The sequence below is a fragment of the Entelurus aequoreus genome, linkage group LG05 (assembly GCF_033978785.1).
Source record: "Entelurus aequoreus isolate RoL-2023_Sb linkage group LG05, RoL_Eaeq_v1.1, whole genome shotgun sequence".
In the NCBI taxonomy this organism is placed as follows: domain Eukaryota; kingdom Metazoa; phylum Chordata; class Actinopteri; order Syngnathiformes; family Syngnathidae; genus Entelurus; species Entelurus aequoreus.
Genome location: NC_084735.1, coordinates 72193343 through 72216204, shown reverse-complemented (window position 1 = coordinate 72216204; position 22862 = coordinate 72193343). Strand labels below are relative to the sequence as shown.

The window sequence follows — 22862 nt, the reverse complement described above, 5'->3', positions numbered from 1 at the left end:
CACATGTATGAATCTCAAAACTGTGAAAAGGGTCAAAGGTCATTCATCTTACCTGTCTCTGGGGTCGATCCAGCTGGTGCTCTGGTTGATGTGGTCAATGTAGTAGACTTTACCATCAAAGTCTCTGGATTCCTCCCAACCTTCAGGTAGTGGCAACTCCTTCCTCGGCATGTCAGGCTAGTCTCCATGTAATTAACTCCCCGCTACTCAAAATCTTAACGAAGGGAAGCCATCGCTTTTTTCTGTCATCACCGTCGTCATCACGGTCAGCATCAAGGACAAAAGCTATTTCCAATATTCCCGAGCTGGTGAATCCATCATAATAATCCAGAGGGAAAAAATGATGCTAAAGGTGACGCAGGGGGTAAAATGGTTCCATAAGGCAGGACTTCAGCACAGTTATTTTGTTTTACCTTGTGTTTTTAAAAGCTGTATTTTGTATTGGAAACTTAAAGGAGTCTTGATGGCAACTTTGGAAGCAAATTACCGCATAAAAATGGCACCCCCCTCCGCCACTTCTCAAAATAACAGTTATTTTTATGGAGCAAATAGTTTATTTTTAAAAAAATTACACTCAATATACCCGAACCGCCTTGTTTTCTTCTTGCCCACAGGCCACCATGTTTTTTAGCAAGCAGGAACCGATGCTAGCCTGGCGCTTGCCAAGAAGAGAGCAGCCGACCGTGGTGTGGGACGTTGACCGAACAAGTCCAGCGGGACAAAAACCGCGGCGATACCACTGCTAAAAACAATTAACAATAAAAATGGGGGAATATGACCTTTTTCGCACCGACGACGCGTAGGGATGCGACAGCCTGTAGTAAAGTCTTCACTCTTCAGTTCAGTTCCCGGTGACTTCACTTCACTCAAGTCACAAGCTGTGTGTGTCAAGACAAGCGGATGTTGCTTACTGCTGCTTCCGGTATGCGCTTTCAGAATAATATCTCGTTCTCGAAATATTGTATGGTCTAAAAATATTTTGCACGTATTTACTTAGTATGACATTTTTAAATGTTTTATGAATCAAACGTTATTACTTATGCGCATTATTTTTGACTCAACATTAAAAGTTGACCACATCACAAATACTATAGTGTGTGCATGCTTAGTAAACACTAAAAGTACACCTCCAGGCAACTTCAACCCTAAACTAACACCCTCCCTGGATTGTAAATAATCAAATGTAAATAATCAAATGTAGATACTTTTTCTTATGCTTTCTGATCTCTCTCTCTCTCTATGTCCACTACTTGCTGTACACATCCTACCAAGTCAGACCTACACTGTTTCAATGTCCATTTCTCTGTTCTCAATTGTTGATGACTGAAGTGATGATAACAACCAAGCCTACCCACCCCCCCCCCCCCTCCACATCCCACACCCCGGTTTGTAAACAATGTAAATAATTCAATGTATATACTCTGATGATTATCTTGTGTGATGACTGTATTATGATGATAGTATATATCTGATAGTATATATATGTATCATGAATCAATTTAAGTGGACCCCGACTTAAACAAGTTGAAAAACTTATTCGGGTGTTACCATTTAGTGGTCAATTGTACGGAATATGTACTCACTAGTGCAATCTACTAATAAAAGTTTCAATCAATCAATCAATCAAAACAAAAGCATCCCAAGAAACACGAACACATTCCCGAATGCAGCTGAGATAGGCTCCAGCACCCCCCGCGACCCCGAAGGGGACAAGCGGTAGGTAATGGATGGATGTTTTCATTTGATTCCAATTATCTGTACGCCTCTGTAGAAATTCACAATCAATTGCACCCTCTAGCGGGCGGTAGTATAACTGATATTTCCATAACTAGGACAAGAAAAACAGGTAACATAAAACAGTTACGTAATCATTCGAATTGCGCATTTACTCTATTAAAATCAATTTATGAAAGCCAAAAATAGTTACTTTCATTGTCATTTTGCTTTTAAAACTTCATGGATTTCTCCCTCAACAAAACTTTGAATTGATTAACGTGGACCCCGACTTAAACATGTTGAAAAACGTATTCGGGTGTTACCGTTTAGTGGTCAATTGTACGGAATATGTACTGTACTGCAGAAATCTACTAATAAAAGTTTCAATCAATCACTTGTGGGCATTGTAAATTATTCAAAAAATAGAAAATGAGCAAATTATTGCAATGTAACAAAAACAACAAACGGTTTTCATATGTTGAATCCATATGTGAAGGCACTACAAATCTAGGTGGTAACTGACAACCAAAATGTGGTGGTACGTCCATTTAGTCGTAGTATTTTATCAACAGTCAACGTAGAGCGCCTAATTTTCGTTCATGCATAACTCATTGAATCCCTTGTGAATCAATGCAATGCATAACTCATTGAATCCCTTGTGAATCAATGCAATTACGGCCCTCTTTTTTGAGTAGCGCTCATGCGCTCGTTTCAACGCACATTTTACGCACACACAATTAGGAAGCTGCAATTTACTGGAAGCACTCGAACGCAGCATATTCATCCTGCGCCTCTTGGAAACAAAACAAGCTGGGAGCGCAGTCACATGTTCAGAAGGGAAGCAGAGAACCAGCAGTGGAAGTCGGCGCCGTCTGCACTAGTCCGGGAAGAAGCAGCTCCCCACACATGGTGCTCCTACGGCACATTTCGGTGGCTCTGTCCGCCGCCGTGGCTGCCCTGGGCTCGGCGCTCTTCATCGCCCTCAACTACTTCTACAGGAAGCGAATGTGGTTACCGAATGCCGAGTACTGCACGATCCAGGAAGTGAGGTTTTGGTTTCTCTTCAGGCTGTTTGGTGTCTAGTGCATGAACAAAATTGATAGTGAAAATATCGGAATGAGTAAATTGATGGCACTGCAGATTTCATGTGAGTCATTAATGATGCTGATGCTGTCACCGATTTGCATATGATAACAATTAAGACATTTTTGTCCCAACAGGTATATGTGACGATCCATCTCTCCATGAAATCTATTTGCATGTCTCTAATCTTGTTACCCAGATTCAATCAAGAGAAGAGGCTTTAACATTTACACTTTTTCTGTTGTTAAAAAGCAGCTAACTGATTACCATGATATCAAATAGTACCCAAGATAGTAGTTTTGGGAGGGTTAAATAATGCCTTTAAGCGTCTGAATTTAAACTGCTGTCGTGTATATCTGTTTATAGTTAAAGTTCCAATGATTGTCACACACACACTAGGTGTGGTGAAATTTGTCCTCTGCATTTGACCCATCCCCATGTTCACCCCCTGGGAGGTGAGGGGAGCAGTGAGCAGCAGCGTGCGTCGCGCTCGGGAATCATTTGGTGGTTTAACCCCCAATTCCAACCCTTGATGCTGATGCAGGGAGGCAATGTGTACCATTTTTTTTGTAGTCTTTGGTATGACACGGCCGGGGTTTGAACTCACAACCTCCCAGTCTCAGGGCGGACACTCTAACCACAAGGTCACAGAGCTGATTAATTTAGTTTAGTATCATTAAAATGTTCTCTTGCACTCATTTACTTGCTTTTTCTTTGGCTTCTTTTATGGTTAACATTTTCACACTTCCACAGACAATCATGAAAGTTAAATAAATGTGGACACCTAACATTTTCCTTTGCTTTTAGTTGAACACTTACTATCAAAAGTTATCGCAGACTGATATTTTTTATTGTGTTGTAGATGGTTAACTTCTTTTTACACTTGCACAGACAATTAAGAATCTTAAAGTGTTTACGTTTAACTATATATTTGTTTTTTACATGGTCGAAAGAATCACATACAGCCGGTTACATACTTGCTATCAAAACTAACCATTTTGATAGCATGTTTCACAGTGTGTAACTTCTTTTTACACTTGTGCAGCAATTAAGAATACTAAAAAGTGAGATGCATCTGTGGTAGGGAAGCAACAATTAACGGCATAACGATTAACCCAGTAAACCTCCTGACGGTTATTATAATCACTTCAAATTTTAGTTATCGAAGTTGAAAAGATACATGACAAAGCTAATTTCCTAGAGAAGCTGACTTAAATGCTAGCATGAACACAACACACATTGTTTTAAGAATAAAACTTGTTTAAAAGATTTCAGTGTGTGTATAAGTACTAATTGAGCACATTCAGCAATACCCTTATAATTTTGGTCTTGATAATCGTTATATTTTCATATTGTCACATTCCCATTATGTGACACTAATCAATGTTACAGCTGTTTTTTTTACGCTATTAGCATTTAGTTACACTTAATAAGTGTGAAGTTCAAGTGCCTGGCAAAAAAACATCTTGGTGCCACGGGGTAAGTCGAGAAAACCCCCTGGAACTGATGCTGTTAAGAGACACACAGGATCCCAGTTTACTTCTTAATTTTATGTTCCCATGTGTTTTAAGTGTAGTAAATTAAGTAATTTGTCACCTGGAGAAAGGAATTGAATTCTGTCAGATGCTCATCGTTGGAAACTATGTTGCATAAATGGAGATAGCAAGTGGCTTGTTTAGAGTAGAAATTAATAAATAATGCTACATGCTTATTACTTGCAAATATATTAGTTTTATATAGTTACACATTGCAACAAAAGTAAAAAATGTTTTACTCGCATCTCTGATGCCTAATTTGATGGATGTCACTAAAGCAGGGAAGCTAAAGACTGGTGGGCCGGACATCTTCCTTTACTATTAGTCTTATTTTGCACATTTGCAGTTTTAAAGTACCTTCTGCAAAAAAGCTAGTCAAAAATCCTCTCCGTGAGAGTACTCTAGTGTTTTTCAAGAATCCCTCAAGGTTTTTTAATTGAAGTCACAGACCACCAGTTGAATAGCTCAAATGATGAAAGAGTGAGGAATTAAAATAGAACCTAGAGGAAGACAAAGTATAATTAAAGACGTTGAACAAATGGATTACCTACTGCTTTTGACAAACAAGCTAGCACAACACCGTTTTTATGGTGTTGGTTTAGTTTGAACATGCATACAATTAGAGTATGTTTCATCACGATCCATTTTCTCATGACAGCATGTCCGAAAAGGAGTAGGAAGAAGCAGATCTTATTTAATCCTACCCCTTTTCATTTCATAGCAATTTCTAACATTCGTTTGTACTCAATCTGTAACATAACAGTGAATACATAAATACGTAAATACATATTAATTACATAAGTAAAGAATTCATACAAATCTAATAAGAATAAGACTATACTTTTTTAATAAGTATGTTTAAGATTTGTCTTCCTTGTACTTTGTAAATACTTGGAGTTTGAACAGTTTCTTAAACTGGATCATATCAGTACTTTTACTTTTTGCTTAATCCTTTCCATAATTTAGTTTCACATACTGATATGTTAAAGGTCTTAAGTTATAATTATACCTTAGGTAAATAAATTACATTACGGAAAAATGTGTAACTGCTAAAAAAGGAGAGGACTTAAAGGGGTGCCTTGAGGAATGCCTCAGTTATTTTAATCACAAGTTTAAACTCTAGCAAAATGTCCATGCAAGGATCAGCCAAAGTGTTTATAGTGGTCCAAGTTCCTCTATACAACAAGAGCTCTCTTGTGTTTTGGGAGTTTTCTGCAAAAATTTAGATTAAGTTAGATTAAAAATGTTTTTAATCTAACTCGGGGGGCTGGTATGATGTCTTTTAGTTGAATAGCCCTACCTAAAAAAAAGCAGAGCATTCTTGCCAGATAGAGGATCCTTGAATAGCATATTAGGCGGTTGGTTCTTTAAAACAGTAGAGCCCTTTATTTATATAGAAGATCTTTGATGACTGATTTTGCAAAAATAACAAACAGCAAACAATCCTGTCTTATGGTGAGTAACAAAGCTTATAGAGAGTCACAAAGCCCATGTACTGTATTTCTCTTCTGTATGCATTCTAAATCGTAAATAAACGCTGGCAAGTCTGCTAACAATGCAGGTAATGGGGATTTGATCTATTCCGCCTATAAAGCCCTCTGAAAATCCAACGTTGTATATACATGGTGTCAGCTTATACTGTATGTAATGTAGTAACAGGAATACTTATGACAACATGTAATTATTAACATATTTTTGTAATTTTAAGCATTCCCGGAACTCAGAGCGCTTAGTAACTTTCGCTACTTCCTTCAAAAATATCAACTACTAATCATGGCAGACTTCATAAGAACCAACAACGACTTTTTTGGGATAAATGATGATAGTCTTACATTTTTGAGCCTGAATCCACAGAGGTTGAGTTACAAGTTTTCAAAGCTGGGTGCTAAGCAGATCCTTCTATATTGAAACACTAAGCATCATGTAGCAATAGTGCTAAATGCTAAGCAAGAAATATAAACTACGAACATAAAACAATCACTTACTGTACAATGTCTGCTCTCATTGTGACTGATGGGATGTTTATATCTTTCAGCACAAGACTTAATTATCCTAATCCTCACTCCTCAGGTTAAAAAAAAATGCTGGGAGCAAACGTGTATATTGCTGTGTCTTCCTAGCAATATCTCAGGTCTAAATTGAATATAGCTCGGTTGGTAGAGTGGCCGTGCCAGCAACTTGAGGGTTCCAGGTTCGGTCCCAGCTTCTGCCATCCTAGTCACTGCCGTTGTGTCCTTGGGCAAGACACTTTACCCACCTGCTCCCAGTGCCACCCACATTGGTTTAAATGTAACTTAGATATTGGGTTTCACTATGTAAAGCGCTTTGAGTCACTAGAGAAAAGCGCTATATAAATATAATTCACTTCACTCATCTTATGGCCACAACTGTCTAGTGTACAAGTGTGGTGCATGATTTTTAATCTAGCACAAACGTTTACCAAGTCAGAGGCGATGCAGCAGCTCACTGGCTGAGTATTTCAATAGCTGCATAAGCTTGTTACCCCTCTGTGATCAATGTATGGCTAAAAGAAGTTCCTTGGCTTTAGCACTTAAAATAAAGAGGCTAATACTTTGTTAAATGCAGATCACAGGATGGAAATAGAATTGTTTTGGATGTTTTTAGAGGACTTTAAAGGCGGAATAGACCACTGCCGTTGATGGCATTGTTAGCCATCTAGTACAAGCTGCATATTACAATTAGAATGCACAAAAAAAGAGTAAAAACATTTCTGTTCTTGTCTCACAAAGATTGTGAATGGTAAGGAAAAATTAAAAAAAAGTCCAGTCGTCTGGTCATACGGAGGATCTTCGACCAATATTTTTGCTGTTTGTGCCTAAAAACAGCAGAACATTCCTTTTTGTTTTTGAAGGTTTGTAAAAAAAAACCACCAGAACAGCCCTGTCATGCTGACTTTTTACTCGCATAGACATATTGCTTCTGTTTGAATTAATTTACAACTGTGTTAATGAATAATACATATTAATATTTCAGTATGTGCAGCTGAGATAGGCTACAGGACCCCCCAAAAGAGACAAGCGGTAGAAAATGGATGGATGGAATAGCATTTTACAAACTATTTTTTGTTGTTGTTGCGGGAATTGCAATCTCTGTGTTCCGCTTTAAAATCTGAGATAAGGATGCAGACAGCTGGGACGGTGAAGCAAGAATCTTTCACTATGCAAAGTCCACAATGACTGTGGGAAAAAAAAATAGAGGAGCGGCACAAGCTTTGCAGCATCTCTGAGTCACTGCCACAGCTTGATGTTCGTCCCCCGGCGACTGCAGATGGCAAAACCGAAAAAAGCTACCAGGTTAATTTGGTGCTGTTTACTCTGAAATAGGCAGCCAGGGATTACAGCCCAGGCAAAAACAAGGCAGAAATGTAAACCATCTCATTTTGAAACAATATGAATCTCCACAGAATCAAAGGTTTTTCCTCATATGACTTTGAAAGGAGGTTTTGTAGTCATTTTTCCCATATGGATGTCTCATACAATCTTCTGGCTTAATTTTCTTGGTGATACTTTTGGTATAATAGCTTGTGTTGTAGTCTGGGGAGTCAAATTTGCTTTAGGGGTTGAACACAATCTGTTCCGGGAACGCTGGTCAGCCTCCAATTTGTCCAGATTTAACAATTTTCTCCATAAAAAAACACATAATTAATCTGTCCCCGGGTCAAACTATCACCATCATAACACACTTATTTAATGTGACAGCAATGTTTTACTCAATATCAAAGTTAATCACAGAATAATAAAACAAAAATAAAGGGGCTACAGGTGTTTCCTGAGCCAGAAATAGTTACAAAATCTTTCTTGAGCATTTTTAGTACTTTTGGGGCCTTTCAGAGGTTTTAACTTTACGGTTACGAGGTTCTGGAACTTAGGAGACAACGTGTGTGTCCTCTAAACATTTGACCTGTGGTTTTCCCATAGGAGGAAGAGGACCAAGGCAAGCGTCAGGTCTTAGTCCTTGGCCTGGATGGAGCTGGGAAGAGCAGCATGCTCCAGCGTTTGACCCCCGGAGGCGTTAAGAGAAGCTGCTGCCGACCCACAAGAGGCTTCAATTTCATGAGCATTAGTGCGCCCGCTTGTCAGCTGAACTTCCTGGAAAGTAAGAACCACCCCCTAACCATCGGAGCATCCATCCACATAAAGTCAACTGTTTTTTTCCACTCTACTGGTACTTTAATTCGCGCTATTGAACTAAGGCGCTAAAGTGTTATTAAATTATCAAGTTCATTTTCGATTAATTGACTTATTGGCACAGACCTAATTTTCACGCTGCCCGACCAAAACTAAATCACAATTGACAATCTGATATTTATTTATTTATCTGTATTTGCCAGTTGTTGACCAGCACTAGATCCAGATAAAAGAGCAAATTTTACTTAAAAGGGAACTGCACTTTTTTTTTTTATTCTGCCTATCATTCACAATCATTAGAGAACTTTTTTTTTTCCAATGCATTCTAACTCGTAAATAAAAGTCAGCTTACAATGGTGCCAATGGAAGGTACTCTATTCTGACCATAAAACCCCCCCAAAAAACATCCAAAAACCGCCAACAATACTCCATTTACATTAGGTGACTTGAATATTTACCAAGTATTAGTGATATTGTTATTATAAGCGCTAACACAGACAAACTATTTATAGTGGCACCGTGATCAGAGTGAGCTAAATGCCTCTCACCTGGATAGTAGAAGGATAAGGACATAATCCGACAAGTTGGTCAACTTTGGCATCCAATTTAGACCCGGAAATGTCGAGAAAGACGCGAAAAGTCGCTTGGTTCCACCATTCCTTTTTTTCGCGAGAATTATGAGTCATTCTTCATCTAAACGGGAATACATCAACATCCTAGCAGTAGGCATCCTAGTGACAGCGGACATTGTACAGTAAGTAATGTTTTATTATGTTTGTTGACTCTCATGTTTGCATGAGTAGTAATCAGTGATGTCAAAGGAAAAAGCGATTTTTGTGTCGTTCTCGCTAGTTCCAGGTCCTAAATGGCTGTCAAAGTGTCCCAACTTTTCGGATTATATCCTCAGCCATCTACTTTTCAGGTCAGAGGCATGATTTATGATCCACAATAAACTTACAGGGAACAGGAAGCGAGGAAGCAGCAGACCACTCGATGTAAACATAGGGACACACGGAAGTGATCGCGTCGCCGCTGTAGTTTGTCCGTGTTAGCGCTTATAGTAACAATATCACTAATACTTGGTTAATATGGAGTATTGTTGGCGCTTTTTGAATGGTTATTTATCAGATTTTATGAGCTTAATAGTCGAGATCCCATTGGCTCCGTGGTAAGCGTACTTTTATTTACGTTTATTAAATATTTAGAATGCATTAGAAAAAAATCAATTTGTCGTCATGTCTTTCATGATTGTGAATGAAAAAAGTGCAGTTCCCCTTTGATAGGCCGACTCCAATAGGCTCCATTGTAAGCAGACATTTGATCATGTTTATTTACTAGTTGGAATGCATAAAAAATAAAAACATGTGTTCTTTTGTAAATTATTTGTAAATGATAGGCTTTTTTTTTTTTAAAGTTTCCCCTTTAAAGGCCTACTGAAATGAATTTTTTTTATTTAAACGGGGATAGCAGATCTATTCTATGTGTCATACTTGATCATTTCGCGATATTGCCATATTTTTGCTGAAAGGATTTAGTATAGAACAACGACGATAAAGATTGCAACTTTTGGTATCTGATAAAAAAAGGCTTGCCCCTACCGGAAGTAGCGTGACGTAGTCAGTTGAACATATACGCAAAGTTCCCTATTGTTTACAATGATGGCCGCATGAAGTGAGAGAGATTCGGACCGAGAAAGCGACAATTTCCCCATTAATTTGAGCGAGGATGAAAGATTTGTGGATGAGTAAAGTGCAAGTGAAGGACTAGTGGGGAGTTGAAGCTATTCAGATAGGGAAGATGCTGTGAGAGCCGGGGGTGACCTGATATTCAGCTGGGAATGACTACAACAGTAAATAAACACAAGACATATATATACTCTATTAGCCACAACACAACCAGGCTTATATTTAATATGCCACAAATTAATCCTGCATAAAAACACCTGCGTGTTTGTTATGCTAGCTCCTAGCTCCTCTGCTAGCTCCTAGCTCCATAGAACACGCCAATACAATTCAAACACCTGATCAACACACACAATCACTCAGCCCAAAAGACCGTTCACCTAACCCAAGGTTCATAAAGCTTATATATTTTTAAAAAGTTACGTATGTGACGCGCACATACGGTCAAGCTATCAAATGTTTAGCAGCCAAGGCTGCATACTCACGGTACCTGATATTCAGCTGGGAATGACTACAACAGTAAATAAACACAAGACATATATATACTCTATTAGCCACAACACAACCAGGCTTATATTTAATATGCCACAAATTAATCCTGCATAAAAACACCTGCGTGTTTGTTATGCTAGCTCCTAGCTCCTATGCTAGCTCCTAGCTCCATAGAACACGCCAATACAATTCAAACACCTGATCAGGCTTGTGTATCGTTCGAGCAAGAGAAAAATTAGTTAATATTAGAAGTCCCACTGCCTCTCACGGCCCCCCTTACCTATTAAATATATTGCATCATCTCTGTATAGAAGCATTTGTTTTCTATTACTTTATCATTTGTCATGCTTGTTGGTGTGAAAAGTCGGCGGCGGTGAGGAGCTACGGCAGTACTGGTTGGAATATCTGATAAGGACTCACATTCTGGTGTATGTAGTGGACTCCTCTGATCGGAGCCGCTTTCACTTGGCCAAGTCGGAGCTGCACCACCTCCTGAAAAGTCAGCCCCAGCTTCCTGTGGTGATCCTGGGCAACAAACAGGTAAAGAAAAGAGGTTGTTAGACAATGTTATAATTACTACACCAGCATTTCTTACCCCTCTTACCAGGATAAACCGAACGCCGTGAGTGTGTCCGAGCTTCACAAAGCCTTGTCTCTGGAATCCGTGGTGGAGGACAGGAAGTTGTTGATCTTGGCAACGCAGCTGGGATCAGACGGAGCCCTGAAAAGCTCCTGCCAAGGCCTGGACAGTTTCCAGGACCTCCTGCTTGAGATAATCTAATTCCTGTGACTGCTCGCAAACCAAGGAGAAAGGATTAACTGTTTTTATGAGCAAAGATGAGCTAAACCCGGCAACTCATCATTTTCTTTTAAAGTTCATTTTAATTATTTCTGTGCACATTCTGGCTTGTTTTGGTATGTCGACTGCAGATTATGCACCAGGACGAGTGACTTATCTTAATAGTCTGTGACAGGTTAACAGGAAGGTGTTTTTATGATAAGTCTTGTCTATAATGTGTCAAACGAAATGTTTGGATCATGTTTCAAAAGATTTCTACAGCAACTCTTTTTGGGTAACCGTGGTAAAAATAGAGACGAAAAGGGGCTGTATGACCATTCTAAAACCTTATAACAAGTTGGTGAGCTTTTTAGGTTCTTGAAAATCGGAAACAGACATACATCTATCTTGCAAGGCATTACAGCGTTGTACTGTAAATATCTTTCTGGGAAAATATATCTCTAAAGTGTAACCAGCATCATGCATGACTTGTGCCCAATTTGAATCCAAGATTAACTCACCGAGCCGGTTTTGCTTTTTTGTGATGCGATGGGTTTGACTTAAATGGCAAAGAGGAAACATGCGATGATAACCTTAGAACAGCAAATTAGACCTACTGCCAGCTTGGAAGAGAGCATTTTGTTAAGTATTGGTTGCATACAGAAGTGGATTTTACCAACACAGTCGTCCCTTGCCCTTCAAATTTTGCGGCTTTACCAAAGCGCAGATTTTTAAAAATATATATATGTATTTTTAAAGCATATTTTACACTTTTTTGGTCCTTAATTAAGCATTTTTAAGCATTAAAATGGTTAAAAAAACAAAAAAATATCAATACTATAGTAGTATTGGCCACTCTGAGACCAAACTAATCATAGAGCGTGCTGTTCAGTATTGCGGCCACTAATTGGCTAAGCCACAGGTAGCATTACTATATTGGATGAGAAGAGTGTAAAGGCAAATAAAGGGGATTATTTCATGTCTATAGGGCTCTCATTATGTTTAAAATTTGTATTTAGAAGGTAGTAAACAGGTTTTATTGTGCTCTGGTTATGAAAATAGATTTTTTTTACAAAAGTTCAGGATTTGGCTTACACAAGTCACCATGGTGTCCTTTTTATTTTTTACGTAACTGTAAAAAACACATAGCTGAGAGCATACTGGCTAATGACTAGCACAAAATGAAACAAGAGCACATTTTTACTGTCCATTATGTTGGTGTATTCAAGATGCAAGTAGTTTTTACATTCATTTAGTTTTATAATTCAGGGGTTAACTTATTTTTAACACTTGTGGGACAATTCTGGATGTTCAAATGTTACTCAAAAAAAGCTCATGTTTTACGGTAACAACTTATGTAAAACTTCAACAAGCATCGAAAAATGAATGGTGTTTCAAATGCGGCACATCCAAAACAAATCAAATTATTCTTTGGCCTTTTTGATGTTATTGAGGCCACAGTGAGGAAGCAAAAAGAAACGGCTCGTCGCTCATGTTTTGCAACTGTTTTGGACTATTCGTGGCTTCGTTCATGCAGCGAGTTAGAGCAGCAGTCATTTGTAATGAATGTGATGTTTTATTCTGTTTGATGCGCTACAGTTGTAAAAGATGTTTTGGCAGCGTATTGATGGCCGCACTTTTGACTAGACCTGTATTGGTCTTTGTACAGTATGTGTTGATGCAAAGTGGTGTAGCATCTGTGCATGTTATAACACATTTTAAATGTGTGGAAAATATTAAATATGTTTTGTACTTTCAGCCTCCTATTACAAATTCACAGTATGTACACACGTTGTGATATTGTTCATACCAGTGCAATCACAAGCATCAATCCATACCATCTATACTATACTTCTTGTTTGACTGGGCAAAGTTCCACAAGCAGTAGGTTTCATAGAGCAGGTTAGTCATTGTTTAGTGCAAATAAAAGATCAAGTTTGTTATGAATTGCAAGTGTGACATAGCTGCTCTGTGACACAATATGAACATTGATTGTGGAAACATTTTATTAGGACATATCAAAGCACACAGTAGACTTGAAAGATTATAATAAAGTTCATCCATCCATTTTCTACCGCTTGTCCAAAGTATATTTCACTATTTTCTAAGGTGCTAAAGACCATTCGGTTGTTTTTTCAAGCAATGTTGGCTGTATTGAAAGAATATACATATAGGTCGAAGATTTGTTTTTAGAACAGTCATCACTGCTCCTTAAATTCAGCTAAAATGACAAAAGCTACACAAAAATATTGTTCCTAAATGATCCCACATATGCCTTAAACTAATGTGATCATGCATTTTAACAAATCCTCAGTATTTGTCACCAGCGAGCAATACCTTTTCCCATTCAAAGCATGAAGAAAAAAAGTTTTCATTAAAAAAACAAAAAAAACAATTTCTTGACTTTGATGTTGGATAATGGTGCATCTGTGTGTTGTATTTCTTATGTTTAAAAAAAGGGAGTGGAGCATGTATAAAAAACTTGCCTTTAAAGGGTTAATACTAAAACAATACTGATGGGAAGCTGGCAATGTTTTGTCATTAGGGACAAATGAGTGAGGATATTACGCTGGGCGATATGGACCTAAACTGATATCCCGGTATTTCTAAGTCGAATGGCGATAAACAGTATATTATGGTATTTTAAACAAAACATGCAAAGTGTTTACTTTATACTCAACACCACATTACTATAATGACCAGTGTTCTGCAAATTACTTTTAAAATGTTTTATTAATTGTAGTTACCAAAAAATACATTTCATTACTAATGGAAATACTCTTTAATCAATGTAATTTATAATTAATGCATTACTTAAATTAATAAAAACCTTTAAAATATGTTTTACGCAGTTGAGAGGTTTATGAGGGCAGCGTGTGTGTTGCCAAGCAACATGTGACGTCAGTGAGGGTTTCAACTCAACTGGGATAGGCTCCAGCACCCCCGCAACCCCGAAAGGGACAAGCGGTAGATAACGGACGGATGGCTATTTTTGCTAGCTTTAGCAGTTAGCAGCGACAGTTTGTCGGCTGTGATGGCTACTCTTTTGAATTTTTTCCTTGGCTTGTGCTTCCTCTGGTCAATAAGGAGCCGCTGCCTCGCTCCCCGCCAGCTGCCGGAGATACGGTGCGGGTACGTCAGCTGTGCGCGGTAGCAACTACAGACGCATACTAGACCTTTCCTACCCCGACTCAGCTCGCCACCGTCAGGCACATCAAGAGATACGGCGGTATATTCTCAAATATAAAACATTTTCTAAAATACACCGGTATTAACAATAATACCGGTATATCGTGAGGATATTTAAAAGGACCCTTTCAGGCTAAAGTTTTGGGTTAACTTTTCTTACTAGGCCACTGACTTATCCATCCATCCATTTTCTACCTCTTGTCCCTTTCGGGGTCACGGAGGGTGCTGGAGCCTATCTCAGCTGCATTCGGGCGGAAGGCAGAGTACACCCTGGACAAGTCGCCACCTCATCACAGGGCCAACACAGATAGACAGACAGACAACATTCACACACTAGGGACAATTTAGTGTTGCCAATCAGCCTATCCCCAGGTGTGTTTGGAAGTGGGAGGAAGCCGGAGTACCCGGAGGGAAGCCACGCAGTCACAGGGAGAACCTGCAGACTTTACACAAAAAGACCCCGAGGCCGGGCATCGAACCCAGGAGGAGTGAGGCACACGCACTAATCCCTGCGACACTGTGCTGCCCATACTGACTTGTGTAAAAAAAAAAAATATATCAAAAAAACATTTGTGTTTTGGGAAGCAGACATATTTAGTCATTGGTGACCGGTGAAAGTTTTCTCTTTTAATTTTGATGGACCACTTATTGGTTAATGTATTTTTTTTACTGGAGGTTTTGCTGTCAACAATCAACGCAAAGTGGGTCAACTGTATTAAAATTCAAAAATATCGTTCTCCACACACATTTCTCAGTCCTTATGTGGAAATGTGATTTCACATCAAGCTAATGCCTACAGCAGACGCGGACAGTCTCTCCTGACAAGTTTAGCAATGATCTTATCCATTTAGCGTTCCAAAAAATGTTTGTACTCTCACTTGTGGAGTCTGTAATGTCCTCACTGGATCGTCGGCTCAGGGGAGACGAGCGAGCTGATGAAAGAGTCATAGTGTGCAGAGTGGCAGCGCTTGTACTCGTTGATTTTCCTCTTGATCTGTTTGGGTGTGTCTTGATAGTAGTTTTTCTCGTCGCGGGCCATTGCCTACGAGTGAACACAGTAGCAAGTCAAATTGGTGAAACCAAGGAAAATGTATTCCAAGAATTGTATTGAGTATCATGCTGTGGAAAACCATAACAAATCAGTTTGAATAAGGTCTTTCTACATATAAAATATGGGCTGCATACCACACTGAGTAAAACACTTGGTTGGTTTGTACAATATGCTCTCCAGCGTGTCTTTTCAATCAGTAGTTCCAGCGGCCTTGAAGGAACAACACGTACATTTGTGCTTTAGCTTCATCCTTGACGCAAAACGTTTTAATATGGTAAAACATCCGCAATTAAACACTACCTACTTGGTGTTGCTGGTTGACTGTAAAGTTGTGCCAATCTCAAAAAATGCAAAAATTATTAATTCACTTCAAGGCTCTACCTGTTGTAAACCTTTACCAACAGTACAGGTAATATTTCAAAGGCCACTCTCAACAGTCAAACAAGTGTAACAAAAAGATAACCACAGTGTAGTTATAAACAAAATAAAATTACTCACCGTATAAAATACTAAAAAGTAGGACTGTCAAAATTAACGAGTTAACTGATATGATTAATCAAAAAAACTTAAGATTAATCATGCAATTTATTTTGACCGTACAAGCTCTTATACCCAAACTGTTATATGGTTAGTGATCAGATCAATGCATATGTCAATACATGCATGTCAATACATGTGGCTCTGTACCGAGGATGTCGTTGTGGCTTGTACAGCCCTTTGAGACACTTGTGATTTAGGGCTATATAAATAAACATTGATTGATTGATTGATTGAATACAAAAATTAGTAATCTAGCAATCAAAGTTTATTTATATAGCCCTAAATCACGGGTGTCTCAAAGGGCTGCACAAGCCACAACGATGAGAAATGAGACTCATTTCTCTTATTTTTGTAATTTTTCTTCAAACTTTTTCTTTTTTTTCCCCCACACAATTTTGTGCAAATAAATTATATGCATTCAAGTAAAATGTGAAAATGTTCCTGGATGACATTCTGCCAATAATGCATTTGTGTACAAATATTGAGGTATTTTCTTAAAGTTGATTGCAGTTAAACAAGCGAGTAATCACCTGTGATTAATCATGATAAATTAAATTAATCTGATTTAAAAAATTTATCATATGACGGACATACTAAAAATCAATCAATGTTTATTTATATAGCCCTAAATCACAAGTGTCTCAAAGGGCTGTAAAAAGGTGTTCTAGTTTCAATACAAAGTTTACCATACCACATACTGCTGCCATACTAGTCCATAGCCTTGTCACCTCTCACCTGGACTACTGCAACTCTCTCCTGTTTGGTCTCCCTCACAAGTCACTTCACCAACTTCAGCTTCTCCAGAACTTTGCAGCCCGGATAATCACCAGAACACCTTCAATCCAGCACATCACCCCTGTTCTGCAGCAACTCCACTGGCTACCCATCGAACACTGTATCCACTTTAAAATAATTATCCTCACTTTCAAAGCTATCCATAACCTCTCTCTGTCTTATCTCTCTGACCTGCTCCATGTCGCCACGCCCTCACGTTCCCTAAGATCTTCTTCATCCATCATCTCACTGTCCCCTTATTTAAACTGTCCACCATGGGTGCCCGAGCTTTCAGCCGCTCTGCCCCACATCTTTGGAACTCTTTACCACCAGACCTTCGTAATTTACTCAATATCCCTCTTCAAATCAAGACTCCAAACACACCTTTTCCTGACTGCTTATTCATTGTAATCATCTTATCTTATCTATTTTTGTTGTTGTTTTTGTCCAATTTTATTTTATTGTTTTGATTTTGTACAGTGTCCTTGAGTGCCCAGAAAGGCACCTTGTAAGTAAAATGTATTATTATTATTATTATAGGACAGGGTTGTCAAACCTATTTTTATTGAGGGCCTCATCACAATTATGGCTGCCCTTAGAGGGCCACTTGTAACAGTGAATATATATGATAATAAACGTCTAGTAAGCTCATTACAAAATTAGCATTGGCAACTGTATTTGATTATAATTTGGGTTTTTTTACAAACAGAATATTAATAACTTGTTTTGACATATAAAGTCAAGGTGACAACCAGATATTTAAGTTTTGATTACCAAAAAAAACATTTTTCTTGGAACCTCTTGTTGCAAAATCAGTGAAGTTAAGTACATTTATATAGCGCTTTTCTCTAGTGACTCAAAGCGCTTTACATAGTGAACCCATTATCTAAGTTACATTTAAAACAGTGTGGGTGGCACTCGGAGCCAGAACCCTGACTTGAATCTGATTGAAGAGGCGCATCAACAAAGTATTGAGTACAGATTAACTCTAATTAAGTTACATCTTAATTAGAGTTGAACTGTGCTCCATCTCAAGGATGATCAGTTGAAACAGGATCTCACTTTTGATCTTCATGGCAAATGCTGTGAATGCTTATGGACATGTGATTTCTTAGTATTTTAGTTTAAATACATTTGCAAAATACTCTAAAAACTTTTTCACATTGTCATTATGGGGTATTTATTGTGTGTAGGGTTTTGAGGACATAAATGAATTCATTCCATTTTGGAATAAAGCTGCAACATAACAAAATGTGGAAAAAGTGAAGCGCTGTGAATACTTTCTGGATGCACTGTATTTTCTTTCTCAATGCTTAAAACCACACATAGCACATACAGGTGCCTTTTTCCAAATTGTACAACTTTGGAAGAATACCTTGTTTTGTGAAAAAGCATAACACCACCATGACCACCCCTATGACAACTGATGGTGGGGACGGCAAGTATCCAATGCTGTTGATCTCACGCTCACCTTATAGTTGTCTTTGTGTTCTCGGATCATATGTTGAACATACTCGACCAAGTCGGAAGATAACGTCTTGGTGTCTTTGCCCGGCAGGCTGGCCTCCTGCTCCAACCCTGGAACAGAACATGTTTTAAGTTTGTTTCGCAGCACAGACTTACATGGTGCATTTATGCCCACTAGGATTCTAAGAGAAAAGTTAGAAGTGTAGTAGTGCAAAAGGGCACCAAAACTTACGGTTGACAACATAGGGTTTGGTCACAATGTTGACGGGTGCTTTTGTCTCTTTTCTTTGACCAAAGAACTGGAAATAAGTGAATAAAAATAATAATTGTGAGAAAACAGTTCTGTTTCAATGTTCAACAGCAAATACAATACTTTGTTGCCCTCTTATGGCCAAGTAGAGGAACTTCAAGGTGCACCCTTTCCAAAAGTGTCATCTAATTGAAAATACAACATCCATCAATCAATTTTCTACCACTTGTCCGTTTCGGGATCGCGGGGGGTGCTGGAGCCTATCTCAGCTGCATTTGGGCGGAAGGCGGGTTACACCCTGGACAAGTCGCCACCTCATCACGGGGCCAACACAGATAGACAGACAAATACACCATATTTCAAGCAATTTAAAACAATTTGCAAGATATAATCTATTATAAAGACATTTTTAAAAAGGGAGTGTTGCTTGCATTGAAGCAACCACATACAACTATATAAAATAGTTCCTCTTTTCTCATTTTTAAATTAATACTGGATATTTTGAACGCCAATACACATGTCCAGAGAATTATGAAGTATGTCATATATACATTGATGCTGGTTGGTTTAAAATGACCATGTTTTTCAGTAACAAGTAATCCAACACGTTACTATTTTCAAACCAGTACCGTATTTTTCGGACCATAGGGCGCACCGGATTATAAGGCGCACTGCCGATGAATGGTCCTTTTTCATATATTAGGGGCACCGGATTATAGGGCGCATTAAAGGAGTCATATCATTATTATTTTTTCTGAATTTAAAACACTTCTTTGTGGTCTACATAATATGTAATGGTGGTTCTTTGGTCAAAATGTTGCATAGATTATGTTTTACAGATCATCTTCAAGTCGTTTTCTGACAGTCGCTTCCGGATGCGCCGTTTTGTGGGTGGTCTTATTTACGTGGCAGCTTCTTCTCCCCGTCATCTTTGTTGTAGTGGTGTAGCGTGCAAGGACGGGAGTGGAAGAAGTGTCAAAAGATGGCGCTAACTGTTTTAATGACATTTAGACTTTACTTAAATCAATAACGGAGCAGCATCTTCTCATCCAGAAACAACCACACCGGATATGTGGCCCGTGAAAAACCGTCCAACCGGAACTCTAATAACTAAAGTTCCTTGGGTGAATAATGTAAACGCACTACGCAGGAATGTTTTAGCGCTTTTATGGCGAGTTTACTGACAGATATAAGTAAGAACTTTACACTACTTTATATTAGAAATGGCAACAGCGGAGGATGAATGTCACATAACAAGAAGATAGAGAAAAAGAAGAACCTCATCAACTACGGCGTCGGCGCAGACAATATTTCAGGCATAACACACTCGTTGACAAACATATCCCACCAGGCCTTATCCAAAACCGTCGCTCAACATTGCTATGTTGCCGTCTGAGATGTGTTATATCCGAAATAGCTGCAATTGCGCGTATCCTTCTTTTAAGGTATTCATGTGTGATTTCCACAAGCGTCTGTTAAGAAGATGGCTGTAGTGCGTTTTTTTTTACATCACTTCCTTTGTGGGGCGCTGTCTTTCTGGCATCACTTCCTCTCCGAACTCAGTTTGTAAACGATCGAAGAGTCCATACAAAGCTAAAAGCTGGAGATTCGAGAAATACACGGCGCATTTATCTGTGCAAAAAATTATCCAAGGAGGGGAACCTTAAACGATGGTTTAGTGTGGCTGAAACGGGGCTTAGGCTAAATAATTATTCGTTTAAGGAGTTAGCCGGCTTAATTTAGACCGGGCCTTCAATTCCTGACACTAAACCTGTGGAAAAAAATAAGAGTTCTTTTCAGGTTTCTCTACTTTTACATGTTCACACTTCGCATTTTTTGTTACACTTCAGTAAGCTTTTTCCTAAATATTCATTACTTGTGCACCTTCATTTTAAGAGGTAATTGTTAATTGTTCATTGTGATTTTAGAATTGAGTGTTTTACATTTCCTTTCTGCCTTGATAGCGGAGGAGATTATAATCAGACGAACGTTGCATTTAAAACCATTTTTTTTACATTTGCAAAATTTTTCTCCAGGTCCTTATTTTCTGCAGGTCATTCTTTTTTTATATCAACTATCGATATCGACCGATAAACACTTACATCATGATACAGTTTTCAGCCATATTGCCCAGCTCTACAGTACTTACACTATCTTTCTTGATTGGTAAACTGCGATTTGGATCAAATGACAGCCCCATCTCCCTCAGGTTCGTGGATGTGGACTTCCTTTGGTCCCATGCGTTTCGAATGTCTTTCCTGTGAAAGCAAACAAACTCAATATAGTGCAGACAAAAACCGAAGAACTATTCCACATTTTAATCATTCACGGATGTCATTGTGCTACAAAAAGAAGTCAGTAAATGAACATAAGTATTTGTAAACGCTATGAAGTGTGGGAAAGGGGTAGGATTAAATAAACGTTGCTTCTTCCTACTCCTTTTCGGACATGATGTAAAGCGAAATGATATGAAATTGTGTGATGTATTATGCTTTAAGTATGTTAATGTTCGTAATAAACTAAAGAAAGAAAAATAATAATATAGAAGTAGATCAACAAGATGGTGCCAGTCTACACCATTTATTGGGTCGCTATTTGTTTTTACAAAAAGGTCCACAATTTGAGATAAAGATTGGCATGAGAGTAGTAAAATAAGTTGTGTGCCACAAATATATCACAGAATAGCAAACAAGCTGCTAACACAACAACACGTTTACTGCGAGAGTACTTGAAAGCAGATCGGTTCACAGCGAGCATTAGCTACCATGCTTACATTTCTATCCTCGGGTTGGCTTTCTTTATGGACCTGCTCTTCACGTTCTTCCTGTTTTTATTATAATCGAACTTCTTTCTCTTGTTAGACCGCTTGGTGTTCGCCATGACTTAAATGTGCGTTTTAATCACAGCGATAAGTAATACGTGTTATCTTTGGCGATGTAAGGCAACGTGGAGAGACAGGATGTGCGTGTGTTTAGTTCCGGTCATGTGATTTCCCCCAACCAACGACTTCGTTTTTCCGAAGGTTTTTTTAAATTTATTTCTTATTCTTCCTTAGTAACCGATGCTACACCACACAACTTTACAAGTAAATATCGTAAAACAATATACATTTTTATTAAGTTTTGCAGTTTTTTTCAAGAGTTTTTTTAAATTGATTATCAAGGCTGCAGTTACCAACGTTATCCACTAGAGCAGTAGTCCCCAACCTTTTTTGCACCACGGACCAGTTTAATGTAGGCATTATTTCCAGGGACCGGCTTTCCACTTGTGCCAGATAAATACAGCAAAAATAAGTGCATGAAAAATACAACTCTCTATAACACTGAATTAGTAGGAGCCTTGGGCTTGTTTCTTTGCAATGAGACCCCAGCAGGTTACCATCAACCTGCTGGGCACTGCAGATGGAAATCAGCCTTTGGCTACAATCTGTCATATTTATATTTTATATGTTCATTAATGTGCAATGTATCATGTCCCAAAAGTTATAACAAATATAACAAATGGCAACGTCCTATGAGGAGTTTTATTGTACAGCTATAAACAAGCTTATTGGTGTGTCTCGTGGGATAGACGAAAGTTAAGTTGGAGAAAATGCAGTCGTTAATAAATTATTTAATGTTTCTCTGCGGCCCGGTAGCCAATGCGTCATGGACCGGTACCGGTACCCGGACCGGTGGTTGGGGACCACTGCACTAGAGAACAGACAATCGTGCAACTATTTAATTGATAAAAGTGTTGAGGATTATTGCAAACATTCTTCATAAACACCAACTGGCTTGTGCATCATGACAACATAAGCAACTACTGAGCCGATCAATAAGTCTATCAAGCTTACAACCTTTGAGGCGCTGACGTCAACCTGTACGAGGCCGTAAACGGTAAAAGTGTTTCCTAATGCATCTTTAAAAATGCTGTGGTGCTTTCATTGATCTCTCCGAGTGAGACACGCCACAAAAAGTATGTGCTTCAGAGTCGTGCTCTATTGATTTTTGGATTTGAAGCGGTGCATCCATGCTAACACCAGATCAGGAACTAAAGAGATATGAATTGTTCGTGTAATGCCCTTGCATTTAGGTTAATATATATATTTCAATAATATAATAATAATAATAATAATACATTTTATTTGGTATAGCGCTTTTCAGGGTACTCAAAGA

The 22862-nt window shown here is 38.5% G+C and overlaps 3 protein-coding genes across 3 annotated transcripts in view; 1 reads left to right on the top strand and 2 right to left on the bottom strand.

The window, feature by feature from the left end:
• wwc1 (WW and C2 domain containing 1) overlaps nt 1-943 on the bottom strand; it is a 49200-nt gene extending 48257 nt beyond the window's left edge. The window contains exon 1 of the mRNA XM_062048862.1: nt 53-943. Within this exon, the coding sequence (XP_061904846.1) occupies nt 53-171 (119 nt within the window). The 5' untranslated portion in view covers nt 172-943. The remainder of the gene's footprint in view (nt 1-52) is intronic.
• Nucleotides 944-2495: 1552 nt separating this feature from the next.
• On the top strand, nt 2496-13698 carry arl10 (ADP-ribosylation factor-like 10). Its single transcript, XM_062048860.1, has 4 exons — nt 2496-2760; nt 8273-8450; nt 11021-11196; nt 11264-13698. The coding sequence occupies exons 1-4, from the start codon at nt 2623-2625 to the stop codon at nt 11435-11437; spliced, it is 666 nt and encodes a 221-aa protein (XP_061904844.1). The 5' UTR covers nt 2496-2622; the 3' UTR covers nt 11438-13698.
• On the bottom strand, nt 13061-21694 carry nop16 (NOP16 nucleolar protein homolog (yeast)). Its single transcript, XM_062048861.1, has 5 exons — nt 21479-21694; nt 20855-20963; nt 18688-18754; nt 18460-18566; nt 13061-15665 (listed from the first exon to the last, which is right to left on the bottom strand). The coding sequence occupies exons 1-5, from the start codon at nt 21583-21585 to the stop codon at nt 15522-15524; spliced, it is 534 nt and encodes a 177-aa protein (XP_061904845.1). The 5' UTR covers nt 21586-21694; the 3' UTR covers nt 13061-15521.
• Nucleotides 21695-22862: the final 1168 nt, after the last annotated feature.